The 18,593-nt window shown below is 54.9% G+C and overlaps 4 protein-coding genes across 4 annotated transcripts; all 4 read left to right on the top strand.

The window, feature by feature from the left end:
* Positions 1-7,343: 7,343 nt before the first annotated feature.
* SPBR_01632 (uncharacterized protein) lies at positions 7,344-8,906 on the top strand (the record flags this gene model as incomplete). The annotated part of the gene is made up of 3 exons (XM_040759942.1): positions 7,344-8,127; positions 8,209-8,335; positions 8,414-8,906. 3 exons carry the CDS (start codon positions 7,344-7,346, stop codon positions 8,904-8,906), a joined length of 1,404 nt encoding a protein of 467 aa, XP_040619872.1.
* A 776-nt stretch (positions 8,907-9,682) lies between these two features.
* SPBR_01397 (yap-binding protein-like protein) lies at positions 9,683-11,977 on the top strand (the record flags this gene model as incomplete). The annotated part of the gene is made up of 2 exons (XM_040759708.1): positions 9,683-10,777; positions 10,868-11,977. 2 exons carry the CDS (start codon positions 9,683-9,685, stop codon positions 11,975-11,977), a joined length of 2,205 nt encoding a protein of 734 aa, XP_040619871.1.
* Positions 11,978-13,635: 1,658 nt separating this feature from the next.
* SPBR_01653 (uncharacterized protein) lies at positions 13,636-15,150 on the top strand (the record flags this gene model as incomplete). Its single annotated transcript, XM_040759963.1, has 1 exon — positions 13,636-15,150. One exon carries the CDS (start codon positions 13,636-13,638, stop codon positions 15,148-15,150), a length of 1,515 nt encoding a protein of 504 aa, XP_040619870.1.
* A 2,442-nt stretch (positions 15,151-17,592) lies between these two features.
* On the top strand, positions 17,593-18,587 carry SPBR_01893 (Trp repressor binding protein; the record flags this gene model as incomplete). Its single annotated transcript, XM_040760203.1, has 4 exons — positions 17,593-17,619; positions 17,699-17,944; positions 18,039-18,368; positions 18,426-18,587. 4 exons carry the CDS (start codon positions 17,593-17,595, stop codon positions 18,585-18,587), a joined length of 765 nt encoding a protein of 254 aa, XP_040619869.1.
* Between the last annotated feature and the right edge of the window lie 6 nt (positions 18,588-18,593).

Below are 18,593 nucleotides of genomic sequence, written 5' to 3'. Positions count from 1 at the left end.
AACAGGAGAAGATAACCACAATGCAGCTGCTGGTAGTGCAGCACATGTCCGTGTCGAGGGCGTCCGGTCGCTCGCATGGTCTAATGACCCGACGTTCGTGTCGACAAAATGTGATGCTGAATGTGCAACACGCCGCTCGTGCGGTGGCAATGGAGGCGTCCGAGTCGAAGCATTCAGATACCATTGATCGTATCAGTGGCGGTTGGACGTGACACTCGACACGGATCATGCATGCGGGCGTTGCAGCAGTTGATGTTGCGGTTGACTTTCCTGGGAGGAGAGGAAGAAATTTTCGTGCAGAATTGGTGATCACCGAGTTTTTATGGCGAAAATGGAAAGCGCAAGGAAGCCGGGCCGCTGGTTTATCCCGCAAGGGCGGTGAACGCTGCACGTGACAAGACTGTATGGAATCACGTGCATTTGTTTAGACTGGCCCGAAGCTTTAAAGCCGGCCGATTTTTTTTTACATCGCTGCTTTTCGTCTCTTCTTTTCTCTTTTTCTTCTCTACACTTAAAACTTCTGCACGATTAATCAACCGGTTTTGAATCGCCCACTCCCTATCGGTCATATTTGCGTGCTAGACGAACGGATGTTTAGTGGTTCCCGCCTGTTACTTTTTGGGCTTCTGTCCGAAACTGCTCTGCACGGCACCCACGGCCGACAGGGCGGACTGGGGACGCCTTCCGACATGACAATGCTGCTGCTTCGTCTCTTTTTGTGCTGTTGTTAATTTTGTGCCATATCATGGACGCGTGCCGACCAGTGGACAAGCAATGGGCGGCACTCGGCGGTCTTTGCGGCTGGCTTTCGGCGTGGATGGGTCGATGGACGACGTGATGGTGTGAGGCCGCGGAATGACGAGCACAAGCACGGCGATATCATGCGACTGGCAACTGCACAGTCCACACAATCCGCACAGTCAGCACACGCTTGCACGCTCGGCTGCCTGGTGCCATCGCACGACTGTGTTTCTGTGCATCAGCGTACATGTGCGCAAAGTTTTGGCTTTTGTACACCGAGTGGTCGGCATGGACAGTCTCTGTCGCCATCGTCTCCCCACTTCTCCGTTCCTCGTCTCTTTGGTCGGCTCTCTGTCCTTTCGTGTCTTTTTGTATGTGCTTCAACAGCGGTTTGTATGCCGTGTCAAGCGTCGGAGCACTTCACTCTCTTGTGTAACCGCGTCCTCAGTCCACACCCGCTTACCCTTTCCCTCTTGTCTGCGTCTGCCTTGCCGCTGTGCCCGGGATAGAGCCAATCACAGGAGCTCGACGGCATAACAAATCATGGCATGTGCCGGGCGAGAGGATGCGAAGAGGTGGACGGCCAGATATACACCCCATATAGCGCGCTACTGCCGGTTCGCCCCCGGCAGTGTGTCGTCTCTGCAATCAAAGGAAGCGGCGATGCGACAATGTGACAAATGCGGACAAACGATGACGCACCCTCCTCCGCCATTGTCTTGTCCCTCGCTTTGCATTTCAACAGTACCCTGCTTCTTGTACACCCACTCTCCGGCACATCGCTTCCGCCTTCCGTGGCAGGACAGAGGTCAGACGACATGCCCTATCAGGACAGACGTCCAGTCGGCACTCGCTCGGCAGGACTAGCCAGAAATGTCCGCCAGAGCAGACCGCCAAACCATCCTGCAGCAGAACGCATCACGACGACCTTGGCGTGTTTTCCGCGTGAGGTACATACCCTGGTCACGCGTCGGGGGCGGATGGCAGTGTTCGGCAGCTCTCGTCGAGCGACATCCTTTGCGTGGGGGTCCGTATTGAGATGTAGTCGTAGACGACGCCGAGATATGGCTGTCTGTAAGTAAGAGGTAACGAAACAATGGGGTACGGTAAAGGAAAGGAACGAAAAGAGGGAAAGACAAAAAGAACGGGAGAAGAAAGAAAGGCAAAAAGGGCCGTCTCCGGGAAAGCAGGACTTGTCGGCTCCCCGGGGAGTCCCATCCCAGAAGGACATGTCTTGGTCACACGCGTTTTTGCGGTCTGTCCCTGCGGTCTGTCCCATGTCTTGCCTTGTCCTTTTACCTGCTTTCTTTTCTCCTCTGCCTCTCATCCTTTGTATCCTTGTTAGCTTCTTATAATGCACCTCCTCCAACCCGGCTCCCCTTCCCTTGTTTTCAAATGTCTCGGCGAGAAAAGCCAACAGTCAGGCTGATTGTCGGTTTCCTGCTCGTCCGTCCATGGTTCCTTTGGGTTCCTCGTATTCGGACCACGCATAGTTCTTCTTGTATGCTAGAACAAGACGCCCTGTACAACACGCCCGTGTGATTCTGGTTCGCGGGAGACAATTGGCTGTTGTGTGAAAACAGAAGAAGAAAAATACGTCCCGTGATAGTCTTTTGTTTGTGTTTCCATTCGTTCCTTCGGCACCGATCACCAAAACACCAGAACCAAGGTGGCAGTAAAAACAAAGGCCACTCGACCCGACCCGGCCCGCGTCGAGTTGCTCGAGTTGCCGTTTGGTCTAATTGTATTAACGTGCCAGAATGTGCCATCTGTCGGGTGAATCACTCATCTCTCCTCTCTTCGGCGCTTCGGACTGTCCATCGTATCCGTATCGTATCAGTACCAGAAAACAAGATACACGGCAAGCAAATAACACCTCTATTCATACACCTTATCACACCCCTTCTCCCCCTCCCCCAACCACCCTATCCACTTCCCCAGTTCCCTCCACAATTGGCCGAGCGGCTGCCCGCATGAGTTTTCCCTTTCGGTCCTCTTCTACGTCACGTAAAACATATGTCGCAGGTACTCGTCCCCGACATCGAGTTTATGCTTCCTTTTGCCTGTCTCGTCTTGGTCTACTCATGAGGAGCATAGGCGTCATTCAGGAACTGCCCACTATTTGACCCTCCAGGTTTTGTCTCTGTCTGTATTACAGCAGACCGGGATCAGGCGGTCAGCATGGTTCTCGGGTAACAATTCCTTCCTCAAATGCGCCGATTGCCTCCTTTTATTTTGATTATATTGTACTTGCATGGTGCAAAAGGTATGTTACACGCTCGGGCCAATGCTTCGGACGTTTTGGAGGGACTCGGAGAATGGGTAAGGGACCATCCATCCATCAAAGGCGGGCAAGAGGTGAAAAATGCAGGGCGGCACAAACCTATGAACACCGTATCCGCCTTATACCTCCTCGTCGACAACTGCAGCTAAGCCAGAAAAAATGGACGAAAAAGTAAGGCGGTGGAAAAGGAGCCAATGCCGTGGGGGAGAGAGGGAGAGAGGCAAATGTGCACTCTCCCGTGAGCACAACAATACGTATCAATAATATCATGCTTTTTTATTTGGAAGCACTTTCTATTCGGTGGTGCCATCTGAATTTCAAATGATAACAAAACAAAATTGGCTTGACACGAAGATATAAAGACGCCTGTGTCCACCCTCATCTCCTCAGAGCTTCTCGAGTCGGTGAAGGCGAGAATCAACCTGCCCATCTGCTTGACATTTTGCATTATATATACAACACCTCACCAACAAACTCAACTATCGCCATTCTTCTCCTACCTCATTCACAGCCACACAACACCATGGCGACCGCAACGTCAAATCTTACATTTGTTTCCCATTCCAAGGCTGGAAACGATGGCTCAAAAGACAATAAGCCTGGCCCGGTTGACCCTCGTAAGTTTTTTTTTCTTTTTTTTTTCCCCTCTCCTTTCCTCTTGTCGTCTTCTTTATTTTATTTTTTCGGTTCCCTGTATCTCCATCACGTGACTTTACCGGGCTGCGTCGTTTATTAAGGAACCCGGACCCCTTGTGGAAGAACCAGACATGGAAGACAAAAAGAAGCATAAACGTCCCACGCCACAGCAAAACACACATCGCCGCCTTCTCAAAAGCTTGAGTGTTGTGACGGCTCTGTTCATCTCCTTCTCCTACCAGTACCCAACCTCGTCCTATATTGTTGTCCCAGTGTCGAGAATCTGACCATCATTGTGCTCTTTGTGTTTCTTTTCCCCTCGTCACTTTGCAATGGCCTCATTTTCTTTGTCTCGCGTCACCTGCTGTATTCTAAAGAGACGGTCAGCGTCGTTACAGATGCCCTTGCATCCCGCCGCAACCGCAGATACATTTCAAGTGCCTTCGACGCTCCTCTCTTGTTCCTATTACACCAAGTCGGGCCATCTCTCACCTCCTCTGATTCGTCGCTTCCTCTTATTTTGAATACAGAAAGATACTCATGTGGTCTGTTGCGTTCGTCCGTATGACCACTTGGAACGAGAAACGAGGACGTCACCGCTGCCACTTCTCATACCTTGGAGCTGCTTCTTGTTGATTTGACTCGTTGGCCACTCGTTGATTTGTTATTTCCTTTCATTTCCTTTCTTACAGTATTACGTCACCCAAGACACTACTGACCGCTATTCTGCATAGTCTACGGGAAATAGGATTTTTTTGTCTTCCCTTCCTTGCCCCAAGGAGGAGACATTTGATGAACGTCCACCATTCTCGAGGCATCTCTTTCCTTGCTTTCTTCCTCCATCGACCTCAACTACTATAGGATGAGCTTTTGCTCTGGTAGCAAATGTCTGGTTGGCCGTTTTCGGGTTTTTATTCAGCTGAACTATATGCGAGACTGGGTGGCCTTCAATAAGGCCGTCTTACATCTTGTTTCCCTTTCGTTTGCACTGACTTTATTTTGTGTTTTGTTCCTCAATTGGATGTGAGACTGTGGTGATGGATGGTGGTGGATGCGAATGATTGAAGCAGATTGATTCTTCTTCGTCACTCTCTATAGGGGTCGTCTTTTTATTCTGCTTTTTGGTATTATGATATAGCAAGCTTACGACAATTACACAATCGCGCCTCCCGGCAGCATTTACCCATTTTGAGCCCCATCATATTGAACGTCAAGCCTCATAATCAGAAATCATTATCGGTCCTCTGGCTAGTAGCCCAAGGCACTCTCTCTCCAGGATGGATGACTGTAGCACGCCTTCGGTGCACATGTCCAGGAGATTGTGCTTGCTACCACGTTGGAACAAAGCAACGTAGCAGTCGCCTTACCAACAGATACACAAGACCTCTTCTGGTTATGACCCAGCGGTCACGAGAATAGCGGCAAACAAAGTGACGTATGCCAAATCTGAGGACGGGCAATGTGCAGCTTTTTTCGCTCGGTGGGGGTCACCTTGTTTTCCGCATGTTTTCTGTATCTTTACTCCCGTTTACAACATTACAAAACAGGGTCAGCCTCAGAATAGTATAGAAGAAAGGACAGGGAATATGTCGTGCAGCGTCGAACAGAATGAATGACCAGTATTTCGCACCTTGAACCGCCGACTACATGTGCAGGGTCCTCGCTTGATGACCATTTGTGGATACACAACGTTCGCCGCCGACAGAGCGGCTTTTTACTTCTTTCGTCAGAAGCTACATAAATATCCAATCAAAATACGGGGAGCATACGTATGTATATCGATTTTGCGAAAATAGGAATGCATGATATCTGTGAAATTGTCCCGTCATTGGGTTTAAAAAAGAACAAAATAAGAACAAACAAAATTGTCGGGACATCGAAATAAAATATAAAAACGATTTGAATCAAACATTTTCAAGACGCTTCGATGACCAAGACTACCCTTCTTCTCGGAAGAGTATTAAGGAATTTATTGTGCACGTCTCAAGGCACAATTGCTATCAACAATGGGGCTCCACTTTCAGACACCAGAGCTTGGTCACAGAGCAAGCCTTACAAATGAAAGTGCAGATGAAGGCGTGGCACCTGCCAGGACCAACCAGACCCCTGCCGGCATACGGAGTTTTACATGGCCACGGCATGACTAGTAAGTAGCAGGAATGACGTATATTGTGGTCCAAGACCCTTTTTCTGTGTTCATCGTGTCTCATGTGTCTCCATCATCGTTGTGTCTTTCGTGTGTTTTGTGCCGGCTGTGGCATGACCGTGATCGTGCCTAGTTTCTTTGTCTGCCATCACGCGCCCCGTAGGACCAACTCTGCCATTTCTGCTGACATGTCCTTGGACACCGTGTTGTCCTGTTTCGCCTTTTGTCGTAATGTGTGCGCTGCCGGCGCATATGTTGTACGGTAGTCGGGAGTCCCAGGGCACGACCGTCAAGGCGCGACATTTCTAGGATATGCCCAAGTTCGGACCGGGCGACCTCTCGGGAAGCCGTCGGCTCGGCAGTGCTTTCGGGCTGCACTGGGTGGGAGGACAGGACTGACTGTCTGAGGAGCAGACGATGCTCGAAGTGAACTCGGACCCCGGTTGCTCTTTCCTCTTCGAGGCAAAATGCCAACTAGTCGTGTTCTTGTGTGCGGGAGCGAGGCTTTACCCGCAGCCAATAGGTGGAGACGCTAAACCTATTTTGAACCCCTCTCAAGCCATTTACAACTTGTCGTCCTCTTCGTCGGAATCGTCCGCGTCGGCAGTCACGAGGCGTTGTCATGATGCCGTAAACGCTACCACGTCGACAACTCGCCAGAGACTGCTGTCACCGCGCAGGGACCCAAGCTTACGACGTGTCTGAACTTGTCATAGCGGCTGTAGCTGCAACTTTGGTTCTCCGTCTCATGAAGCCCCCATTTTCCCCACCCGCGTTTCGGATGTCCGACAAGCTTTCTCGTTGACTTAAAAGACAGTCAGTCGATGTTGGAAGCCCCTTTCTTTTCCATACTGGTTCTTGGAAAGCCCCCCCGTCTTACCTACGTCTGCGTTTTGATCCGATTGATTTGCGGCTTGGCATAAAGATGCTTAGTTCCTACTCCCTGCTTTCTGGCACGCTCAGACTCGATATTCTTCGGCTCAGATTGCCTCAAGATGTGCCGCACAATACAGCGTGATCTTCGAACGCACTCTGTCCTATTCTCGTATCTTTTCTGTTGCCGAGCCTCTGGCCATGTCATTGACCCAATGTTTTCCGTCGTCGATTTTGAGCTGTTCTTTTCTTGTAATTTATCTTGTGACTCTTGTACTTTCCATCCCATCAACCTTACCCGCCCGCTCGTTTTCTACTACGATCTACGGTACCTCATCTATTTTTCTTGGTGTTTGGCTCAACTCCACTCCAATTAATTTGTAGCAAAGGTAAGGCAGCACACGGCGCTTTGCAGAAGACACGCGTTCGCTCGAAGTGGTGCCGGCTGCCCATGCGAGCCCGTAATCGCGTCTTTGATTTCAATAATTGGAGTATAGATGCAGCGTATGCCCCATCCACAACGACCCCCGCCCCGTCCTGATACTGGTACAAGCTGTTCGCTTGTGCTTTTCCTTTTTTTTTTTTTTTTTTTTTTTTTTTTTTTTTTTTTTGTTTTTGTTTGTTGTTGTTGTTGTTGTTGTTGTCATCGATCCTGTAGCAGCCATGGCACCGACACGGTCATCACGGCTCTGCCAGGCAGCTGTTGCGTTCCTGGCCTTGGCACGATTGGGGGTTGTTGCGCACGAGTCGATTTCCAACCAGGTCAGCCTAGGCATCTGTCGCAAAGCAACACCAGGACTGGAGTTTGCGGTGTGCGCGCAGAGCGGCGGGCGCATAGCGCCGATAACAAAAGAGGACAGCAGCAGCAGCGCCAGCAACGGCATTTGGTCACGGACGACGCCCTGCTATAAGAACAGCACCGACGGCACCGAGTACTGCGTCTATACGAGCGAGTCATTCGCCGAGGGCCACGGCATTACGGTCATGACGTCGCCCGCAAAAGCTGTGCACTTTGCACAGCTACCGGCCTTTGCCGACCCAGAGACCGTCCGCGGCATCAACCGCGACATTGTGTACGAGAGCGAGCACGGCCACCGCAGCGACCAGCCGCCACTGAGCTACCGCGTGGAGGCAATGCCGGGCAAGGGGTTCGGCGTGGTGGCGACCAAGTACCTGAGCCGGGGCGACCTGATTATGAGCACGACGGCGTCGGTGGTGATTGACTATGCCTTGTTTGAGTCGATCCCTGACGAAGATGTGGTGCGGATGCAGACGGTGGCCGTGGACAGTCTGCCGCCGCGGCACCACGCGCGGTTCATGAACCTGTCGACGCACGACGCGACCGAGGGCCACGAGCAGATTGTGAACAAGATCCTGGCCACAAACGCCTTTGACATTGAGACGGACGACGACGATGAGCGCGGCTACTTTGTCGTGTTCCCAGAGAGTACGTGGCCGGTGCAGAGAGGACTGACTGTTCAGACGACGTGTACCGAACGGCGCTGAGCACCTACTGACCTCGTCCCAGTCTCCCGCCTGAACCACGACTGCCGGCCCAACGCCGACTACCACTTTGACCACGACACGCTGACCCAGCACATCCACGCCGTGCGGCCCATTGCTGCGGGTGAAGAGATTACCGTGTCGTACATGGAGTACGTCGTTCCGTCGCCCGCGCTGTTTTGTGGGTCTGTGGATCTGTGCCGCCTCTCGCTAACCTCCCTCCCTCGCAGCCTGATCAAGCCGAGAAAGGCGCGCATGGACAAGCTCAAGCACACGTGGGGCTTCGCGTGCGGCTGCTCGCTGTGCACCCAGAACCGGCCGATGACCAGGGCCTCGGACGCCCGCATCGCGCAGATCCTCGACCTGCGCGACGAGTTCCGCGACTACACCGTCACGTCGCGCGCCACGCCGCAGATGGCCGAGCTGTTTATCAGTCTGTTTGAGCAGGAGCGCCTGGACGCGATGCTCTACGAGGCGTACTCGTACGCAGCCGTGGAGTACAACGGCGACGGCGAGCCGTGGCTGGCGACCAAGTACGCGCGCCTGGCGATCGAGGCCGGCCTGATGAGCGTCGGAACGCACGATGCGGACGTGGTCGAGATGCGGCAGCTGGCGGCGGACCCGTGGAAGCACTGGAGCTGGATGCTGCGCAAGAGCCGGCGGCTGCAATGGGGCCAGCAGGAGAAGGAGGCCAGGGAGAAGGACAAGCCCAAGACGGAGTAGGCTGGTCGAGATGCCAAGGGAAGTTGAGAGAGTTGGGAGAGCTTCGCGTCACAGGATAACGTACAAAGGCTGCATAGACTCGTTCGATGGTGACTGTGAAATGGTTTTTAATGGAAATATGGGCATCATTGTTCAAAGCATCCCCGATGGCTCCCTGTTGAAACACTGGTCGACGCACCAACACGCGTAAAGTGGCCCTGGTGTGGGTGACTGTTGGCGATGAGGCGCGCCTCGAAAAAGAAAAAAGGAAAAAAGAAAAAAAGAAAAAAGAAAAAAGAAAAAGAACGGCCCAGTTCAGGGCCCTGGCCCACAGGGACGAGTCCACTAATTACAGAGCGTGACACTGTGTCGCCCGGCGGGTTTGCGGGCGCTGGGCCAGTGCGGGGTCGATGAATCGCACCTGCCTGCACACCACTCATCGATGACGAAAAGGGAAGGGAAGCGCGGCCTGGTTGGTAGTTTCCGCGTTTGCACCAGGCCAGACCTAACGCTAATATTAGTACAAACAGTGCAGCTAGGCCTGCGTCTAAGACAGGGCGTGCCTTGGAAGTCGCCGCAGCAAGGAAGGTGCAACCTGTGCCAACGAAGTGGAATAATACGACGGGGAAGGTCCTGTTCTGCTGTGGCTCTTTCCCAACTTGCGACTCGCCATCATCTCTCGACAAGCTCTTCGCCGTTCCTCGCTGCGTTTCTCTTCTCCTTTTCAAGCATTCGGGCACACCGTCCACCGTACAAAACACCTACCACACCACCGTCTTCTGATCCCTCGTCCAGTCATGGCAGGCTCGACCGCAACAGCAGCACCGGCCCCGGCCACCGCACCGGCGCCTCCTGACGCGGCATCCGAATCAATCGAGGCCCTGATTGCGGCTCGGCCGCCAGCGACCGATCGCTTCACATACCTGACCCTGATCGAGGAGCATCTGTCGCCCGAGGTGCTGCCCACCCTGCATGCCGTCCTGCAGGACGCCTCGCTGACCCAGGAGCTCGGCTGGGACCTGGTCGACATGCTGGTGCCGCTGCTGCCCGCCTCCGAAGCGTGCCTCGACGACGTGGCCCGTCTCGGCAACCCCCGCGAGGTCATCCTCAAGGTGCTCGAGGTCCTGGAGCGACTGGCACCGAGCCGCAGCCGTGGCGGCAACGGTGCGGGCGACGTTGACGAGGACGACGACGTGGACCGCGAGCCGGCGGCGGGGGACGACGAGGAGGACAGCAAGGCGCCAAACGACACGGAGGCGACAACAGTGGCATTCGTCGCCCTGCTGGGCATGCTGGCCATCCTCCACCGCCGCCTCAAGACAAAGTACCCGTCGCGGTTCCTCGAGACGACGCTGCGCACCATTCTCGCCGCCTACCGGCCGACGAACGCGGCCATGACCACGGCCATCATGGGCTTGGTGCGGTCTCTGGCGACGCGCCGCCGGCCAGCGCCGCCCATGCGCCGGTCCGACTCCCAGCTGAGCGAGCTGGCCCTGGCCAAGTCCGCCTCGCCGTCGTCCGCTGCGACGGCCACGGCCGCGGCCATCACCGCTGCCGATGCCGCGAATGCCGCCAAGGCGGCTAGCAGGAGTGCCATTGGCAAAGTGGGTGCCGACTACGACCGCTCGGACGACGCCGCGGCCAGCGTGCCAGATCCCGAGGCCGAGGAGCAGGTGGCGCCGTCCGAGGGTGACCTCCAGCAGCGGCTGCTGCAGTCGTTTGTTACCTGCATCCTCGAAGCCTACGTCAACGCCAACGATGTGGCCTGGGCGCCGCGTCTGATTGAGTTTTACTATCCAAAGCGCGTCGTGCCGGGCCGGCCTACCGAGCTGAGCGATTTCCGGGAAGACCCCAGCAAGATTGCGCGGGATGCGTCCGTGAGCCAGCTAGTTGTATGTTCTGTCTTTCCTACGCTGGCTCTTAATTTTTTTTTTTTTTTTTTTTTTTTTTTTTTTACTCAAAATATCGCTAACAAAGCATAGGCCCTTGCCCTGGACCTAGGACTCAAGTACTCAGACGCACTGGTTGCGAGCGTCTCCAAGGGTCCTGAGCGGCGCAACCCATTTGCCGACCTGGACGTAGCGGAGGGTGGAGTAGACAGCATTTCGCTCTCCACGGGCGGTGTTATTTGCCTGCTGGCCTACTGGGTCTTTTCATCGGACGTGTTCAAGTCCGATGCCGCCGTCCCCAACCTGCGCGTCTTCCCCGATTACTACGCCATCCTCGAGACCTTTCTCGACGGCAACGCCGGCGCCCAGATTGCGCAGTGGCCGGGCACCGTCGAGGCCCTTGTGGCCATTGGCCTGTGGCTCGACCACCACAAGCTGTACAGCCGAAGCAACGACACCGTTGCCGCTGCCCGTGCCTCGTACGCGGCCGACGACTTTATGCCCTACCACCACCTGCTGACGCTCTGCTCCGTGTTCCACCCGTCGCTGGCCGTGCGCAATGCTGCCACGACACTCGCGGGTTCCGTGCTCCACACCAACCCGGACGCCGAGGACCGGCTCAAGATCCTGCAGGACCTGCTGGAGAACTGCATGTTTGCAAGTCTCAAGGCATGTGCCGTGACATGGCTGCGCGAGGAGATTGTGGCGGCCACGGCCGAGACGGCCGCGACGACCGAGACAGCCGACGACAAGACAGCCGACGACAAGACTCTGTTTAGTGGGCCGGACGCCGTCGAGCAGCTGCAGTACGCCATCTTCCCGGACCTGCAGGCGCTGGCAGCGGCCGATGCCGACAAGGCGTCGTCGACACTGGTCGACTACTGGCTGCAGAACGCGCCGTTCCTGCTGCAGGCGGCCAACTTTGCCTATTTCCTGTTTTGCTCCGACAAGCTCAAGGCTACGGTCGTACCGCCGGGCATGGGCCCGGCCATTGAGCAGCGGTATGTGGAGCCGCTGCTGCAGGCGGCGACGCGCCTGCGTAGCCTTGTGGGCGGTGAAGCGGCGGCGGCGGCGGGCCGTGGTCAGGGCCGTGGTCTCGGCCATGGCCACAGCCATGATGACAAAGACGGAGACGGGCTGCAGCATGCCGTGATCGACCTCGACGTGTTGACCAGCCGTCTGAGCAGCATACGCTTTTCATGAGAGGCGGTGGCGACGCGACGATGACGGATGACGGACATGGACGTGTTTCCTTCGTCCCGTTTTTCTTTCTTTCGTCTTCTGTTTGATTTGTCGTGGGCTAAAGGAAACGAACACGAGACATTTACGTGATGCAAAATATACGAAACAGGCGATTTGGGACGGAGACTGTATGATTAGAATTTGGACGTCGTTTTCGCTTCGGGAGCTCATTTCTTTTGACCGTGAATCCTGACAATAGTTTTGCCGGCATAAGCCATTTCAACGCTGTCGGTCAATCTTCCCTAATTAGGAAAATGGTGTCAGAGCAGCAATGTGACGTCACGAGGGCTGATTCTATTTAGTGGAGGTTCTGTGGTAGCGGGTGCGTCCACTGCCGTAATCGACGCTGATTTGCAATCAATGTGTGTTGAGGAAAAACAAAAGTACGACAGCCATATCCCGCTTTCGGTATCTGACCAACGGCTCTCGGCCCTTTCACCAATTCGTGCACTTACAACCTAAGGCATTAAAAATCAGTTCAGGCGAAAACATTTTCACGTCAATCCACAGTTTGTCATTCACAATGTTATTAATTGTTTCTTTTCCCTTTTGAAAATAGAAGTTGTCGTATCAGGGGAGAAAGGGACATGTTGCCGCCTCTGAATAGCTTCGGCTTGACCTGGTTCTCCTTTACGTCGTATTTTGACCGATACGTCTAATCTGACACGTTGGCCACTGTATCTTGCCTTTTGCTCCGTAGTCCGTTGAAAGGCGTATCAATGAGACCACAGGGGTCGATGGAATTCGAGAAAAACAAACAAAACAAAAAAAATAAATAAAAAATAAAAAATAAAAAAAATAAAAAAATAAAATAAAAATAAAAAATAAATGCGGCACAAGTCGTGAATCGAAGTTCAGTCGTTCTTTCAAGTTTTGCGTAGGAAATGTCAAACTGCACCGAGTCTTCAGAAGCACTGTGACGCAGTGTTGATGAAGCGGTCGGGTAAGCACCAACCGCGAGCGAGTCCGATGGCAGGTTCCGCCCCACAACGGCAGCATCACCTCTGGACCCCGGACTTCGGCACGCAGCTATTCCCGTCCACAGTTCAGACTACCTCTTTTCTCACGTTTTTTGTACTAACGTGTGTGGTGATCCACCCCATTTTGTTGCTTTCGCTCCCGTTCTGCAGTGGCATTTCTAAGCCAAGGCCCACCTCCTCGCTTTTGGCTGTCACCCCACGACTCTCACTGCGGCGCTTTTTTATTTTTATTTTTTTATTTAGCTTCCTCTTTAGAATGAGTAATTAGCTCGCTCTTTTCGCGCTCTCTCTCGCTGTTGGAAAAGACTCTCCGTGAGGATATCGGCTGGCTCGTGTTTTGAGTCATGGTTTTGTCCCCTCGTACTTTTTTGATTATTCTCCTAAACTCCGCATCTTGCATTTGTCTTGCTGTCGTTTCAAAGCAGCAAACGATTCTGGCCGTTTCTCTGCCTCTGGCTGCTTGTATAAAGACCTCGCACATTGCCTTGTGTGCAAAGTCCATGCTGGTTGAAGCACCAAGCATCTTTCCAGATCTACACCGCTCTACCAAGTCGATTCACGCCTCGTCCATCGCGACACACCAGCAAGACAGCATCTGACCGTACCGAGGTCTCGACGATCGAGTTACCTTTCATGGACATGGATAGCAACGAAGACCCGATGGCTTCTTCAAGCTCCGACTCGGAAATAAAGGAGACACGGCAATGGAGCAGAGACGACCGCCACGAGATGGTCGACGAGGAAAAGGCAGACGACACAGCAGACGCGCCATCGTACGGTGACGAGGACAAACCACAAGAGCCGGCAGCCACACGGCCCGTGCAGGGAGCCTTGGCAGCAGCCGCTGCAAACGCGGGCGACGCCCCGCAAGCGGCACAGGTGGCTCCCATTCCCGATGGCGGTGTCCGCGCGTGGCTGCAGGTCCTCGGCTGCTGGGTCGTCATGGTCGAGACGTTTGGCATCGTGAACACGTTTGGCGTGTACGAGACGTTTTACCAGACGGACTTGCTGGTCGGCAAGAACGGCGGCTCGGCCACGGACATTGCATGGATCGGCTCGCTGCAGGTCGCTCTGCTGCTGATCGGCGGCGTCGTCGCGGGCCCGCTGTACGACGCCGGCTACTTCATCTACCTCATCGCAACCGGCCTGTTCCTGATCGTCTTTGGGCTGTTCATGACCTCGCTGTGCACCGCGTACTGGCAGATCATTCTGGCGCAGGGCCTGGTCGTCGGCCTGGGCATGGGCCTCACCTTTACGCCGGCCAACGCCATCCTGTCGCAGTACTTTCTCAAGAAGCGCGCGCTGGCCATTGGCATCAGCTCGTCCGGCAGCCCGCTCGCGGGCATCGTCTTCCCGATCCTGTTTTCGCGCGTGCAGCCGCAGCTGGGCCACGCCTGGGCCACGCGCATCATCGCCTTCATCCTGCTGGGCCTCGCCATCGTGCCCATTGTCTTTATGCGGCCCCGCATCGCCGCCAGCCACGGCCGCCGCGCCCTCATCGACACGTCCGCCTTCAAGGAGCTGCCGTTTATGGCCATGGTGATTGGCAACTGCCTGGTGTTCATGTGTGTCTTTGTGCCCTTCTTTTACATCCAGCTCTTTGGCGAGCGCCGCGGCATCTTCAACGAGTCGTTCAGCCCCTTTTACCTCGTCACCGTGCTCAATGTCGGCAGCGTCTTTGGCCGCATCCTGCCCAACGTCATCGCCCTGCGCTACGGCAGCCTCAACCTGATCCTGGTGTGCATGGTCGTCAGTGCCATCCTGCTGTTTGGGTGGATGGGCATCGTGGCCGTCTCGGCGGGCGCCTCGGCCGTCAACGGCGCCGGCAGCGCGCACCTGGCCGGCACGATTGTCTTTGCGATGCTGTACGGCCTCTTCTCGGGCGGCATCGTCAGTCTCATTGCGAGCGTCATCATCGGCTTGACCAAGGACATGAGCCGCCTCGGCACGCGCATGGGCATGAGCTTTTTCGCGACGGGCATTGCCTGCCTCATCGGCCCGCCCATTGCCGGCTCGATCCTGGGCGACGGCTTCTCCGACACCCAGTGGATGGGGATGGTTGGCTTTGCCGCCGCCGGCGTCACGCTCGGCACAGCCTTTTTCTTTGTCTCGCGCTACGGCGTGTGGCGCGAGGACAAGAGGGCTGTGGCATGACGGACGTGGCGAGCGACCAGTTCATCACCTGTCCAGAGTGATGCCCAGAGACGATGTTGTGGGAAAGTGAGCCGTGGGAGGGGGTCTTGTTATCTTGTAGAGAATCATTGTCGCAAGCGTGGGCGCACCTAATCTTTTCATTCTTTCAGTGTCTTTTTTCTTCTTCTTTTTTCCCCCCCTTTTTTCTCTCTTTTCCCCTGCATTTCCATCCCATCTTTGCATAGCGTTTGCGTATATGGAGTTGCATCGGCCTAGTCATATACCTCTTTAATCATGTCAGTAGAATAATAAATAGAGAATAATATCGATAGAACTTCACACTGCCCTCTTCGGATTAGGATGTGCAGACGTACATACCTCACAACCACGGTAACCACCGTACTTCGGCCGAAAAAAAAAAGGAAAATGTTTTCAAAGCGTCCCGTAATGGCTGACCATGCCGTGGCGCTCGTAGGAGACGGGACTAACAAGTACATCTGTCTTATGGTGGCATACCTTGAGAAGCACATTCTCACCTTGAGAGCTAAGCGACGATCTGGCCAAGGGGGAGCGAAGGAGTGTGGCTTGTGGCTAAGACAAATGTGAGATCTGCCCCTGGAGCTTGCAAACCAGGTCAAGCTGGTCTCATACGCATGGCTGGTAGGAGGTAGTCTCGTAGTGTGGCTTGCGAATGCCGACGACTATGCGTGATGTTACTTCTGCTGATTCTGGAGCTCTTGGCAGCCCACAGGCGTTTGTGTGTGGTCGCCTGGTTGGGTCGCACAGGACCTTGCGGGGCAGGAGCTAATTATTCGCCAGAGATGGCAGGTGCAGAGGGGCAATCGGCGCTTTGCTCACCATTTGTCAGGAACGACAAATGCGTTGAACGGACGCTGGTGGGGCCGCTGTTGCTAGGCAATTGGCCACTGAGCGCCAATCAGAGGTGGGTCTGGAACAGGACATCTTGGTGAGCACTTCTTCGCATCGGATTGCAAACACCCTTATGCGAGGTTCTGTCATCGCTGATTCATCTATTCATCAAGGCAAAGAGTCCCATTGCATGATTGTGACGACAAATGACGGCGTCGAAATGACAGCCGGGAGCGAGCTCCTTCTGTATTTCCATCTCTGTGCGAAGTCGGTACTTCCTTTGCTCCTTCCTGCGCTGAGCAGGAGGAGGTCAATGGGGCCTCACAAGAGGTGTCCAGTGTTTTGTGTGGAAAGAGCAGTTGGAAGCTAGTGGAGAAGCTCTTTCCCGTTGAGGGGCACAGTTTGGGTCCAAGCATTAAGATACATCGCGTGAGCTTTAGCACCTAAGAGGCAACATTGTCTTACAGAACGGCCAGGATCGCTCGTCTGCACGATATGCACGATGCGGCCGGACCACACAGTGACTCCGCAGGAAAACATGCATCGAATCGGCTGACAATTGGGCTTCTAAAGACGACAAATTCACAACTAAGAGATTGAAAACAACAAAAGCAACACCGTTCCTCCGTCCGGCGTCCGATGCCCACCGCGCTTGTAAGTAGGCCAGGCGGCCTTCTTGGCGAATAGGAAGAGGACAGCTTTGGCCGACAATAGCGCTCTCCGGAGGCGCGAGCTGCTGAATTGTCATCACGGCCGGCCATTTTGCAAATGTAGAGCGTTGGTGAGACGGGACATCGTGTCGTGGGGGCTTGGTTTGGCCAAGTACCTTTGCTCTTGATGTTGCAGGGCGAGGCAAGAGCAAGAACCCGTCATTGAGGACAAGCCTGAGCCATCCATGATTTCTGCTCGCCGCCTCTCACAAACACTCAATGAACTGACTGATGGGCTGCCTTAACCGCAAGACGAAAAACCTCAAGGCATTCCAGTGAACGTCTGGGAAAGGAGCAACCGGATATCGACCAAGAAGTGTACGTGTTGCTCGTCCCGAGAAACCGTGCTGGAGCTGTTTCTGTGTCTTGCGATTGAAGAATGCTAAGCTACCGTTGCGGGATGAGCTAAAGCAACTGTTGCAGGGGCAGCGATGCGGTTCCATGTGGAGAGATGCGCAAGTCATTCGCTAGAGAGGGGCTCTTACAAAGGCCAGATGGCGCCGTGCAGCTTTGATTTAGCATGCTTTGCAATTGATTACGGCATATCCCAGATGGCGTGCGCTATGCCCATGCGCTATGCGCCAAATCAGGAACCCGCAAAGTCGAGCCTCGCTCTTTCCCCTCCAAGGCCGGTCGCAGTTGCCCGCTCGACCAGCTGTTCTCAGAAATGCACGGTGGAATGGGCGGGAGCCGACCAAGGACAAAGCTCGCACGATAGCACAGGTCGCCCTGTGGCGTTCGGGGTATATAACGCGCCTTCCCGCTGCGTCCTTGGCCCGGCTGGCTCTTGCCTCTTCTTCTTTGTCTTCCAGAGCATCACCATCCGCTTTCCATCTCTTCAGTCAACAAAACCCACCCTTTTATATCAACACACATCGACACAATGGCCCCTAAGATCGCCATCGTCTTCGTGAGTAGCCCCTGCTCCCCACAGTGCACCCCAACGGCCTACGTGCATACGGCGGGAAGCTAACAGAGACGCTCGCCAGTACTCCCTCTACGGCCACATCCGCCAGCTGGCGGAGGCTGAGAAGGCCGGCATTGAGAAGGCCGGCGGCACTGCCGACCTGTACCAGGTTGAGGAGACGCTTTCCGAGGAGGTCCTGGCCAAGATGCACGCCCCGCCCAAGCCCACGGACATCCCTGTCCTGACCGACCCGGCCACCCTTCTCCAGTACGATGCCTTCCTCTTCGGCATCCCCACCCGTTACGGCAACTTCCCCGCCCAGTGGAAGGTACGTGAAGAATATGGTCACTGAGAGTTTCTTTTTTTTCTTTCTTTTTTTTTTTTTTTTTTTTTTTTTTTGGTAAAACTCTCTGACATCATAGACCTTCTGGGACAAGTCTGGTGGCATCTGGGCCAGCGGTGGCTACGCCGGCAAGTACGCCGGCTTGTTCGTCAGCAGTGCCGCCCACGGCGGTGGCCAGGAGTCCACGGCTCTGGCGTCCCTCAGCACGCTGGCGCACCACGGCATCATCTACGTGCCCCTGGGCTACTCCCACTCCTTCCCTCAGCTGGCCAACCTGGATGAGGTCCACGGCGGCTCCCCCTGGGGTGCCGGCACCTTCGCCGCCTCCGATGGCAGCCGCCAGCCCTCGGCTCTGGAGAAGGAGATTGCCACCATCCAGGGCGAGGCTTTCTACAAGATCGTCTCCAAGGTGGCATGACTGCATGGCAACGCCACAGACGGGCAGCAGGCAGTCCCTGCGGGACAGGCCAAGGCGGCTGCTGCACCCGCGGCACAGAACAGCGGCTCCGCCGCCACAGCCGCGGGCACCGGCGCGCCCAGCTCTTCCGCACCGGCTTCTGGCCCCCAGCAAGGGACTGGCTCCAAGGCCGGTCCTTGCGGACTCCCGGCAAAGTGTTCCATTCAATAAAACGTG

The sequence above is a fragment of the Sporothrix brasiliensis genome (genome assembly GCF_000820605.1).
Source record: "Sporothrix brasiliensis 5110 chromosome Unknown Cont18, whole genome shotgun sequence".
NCBI classification, from domain to species: domain Eukaryota; kingdom Fungi; phylum Ascomycota; class Sordariomycetes; order Ophiostomatales; family Ophiostomataceae; genus Sporothrix; species Sporothrix brasiliensis.
This window is presented reverse-complemented; position numbering and strand designations above follow the sequence as displayed.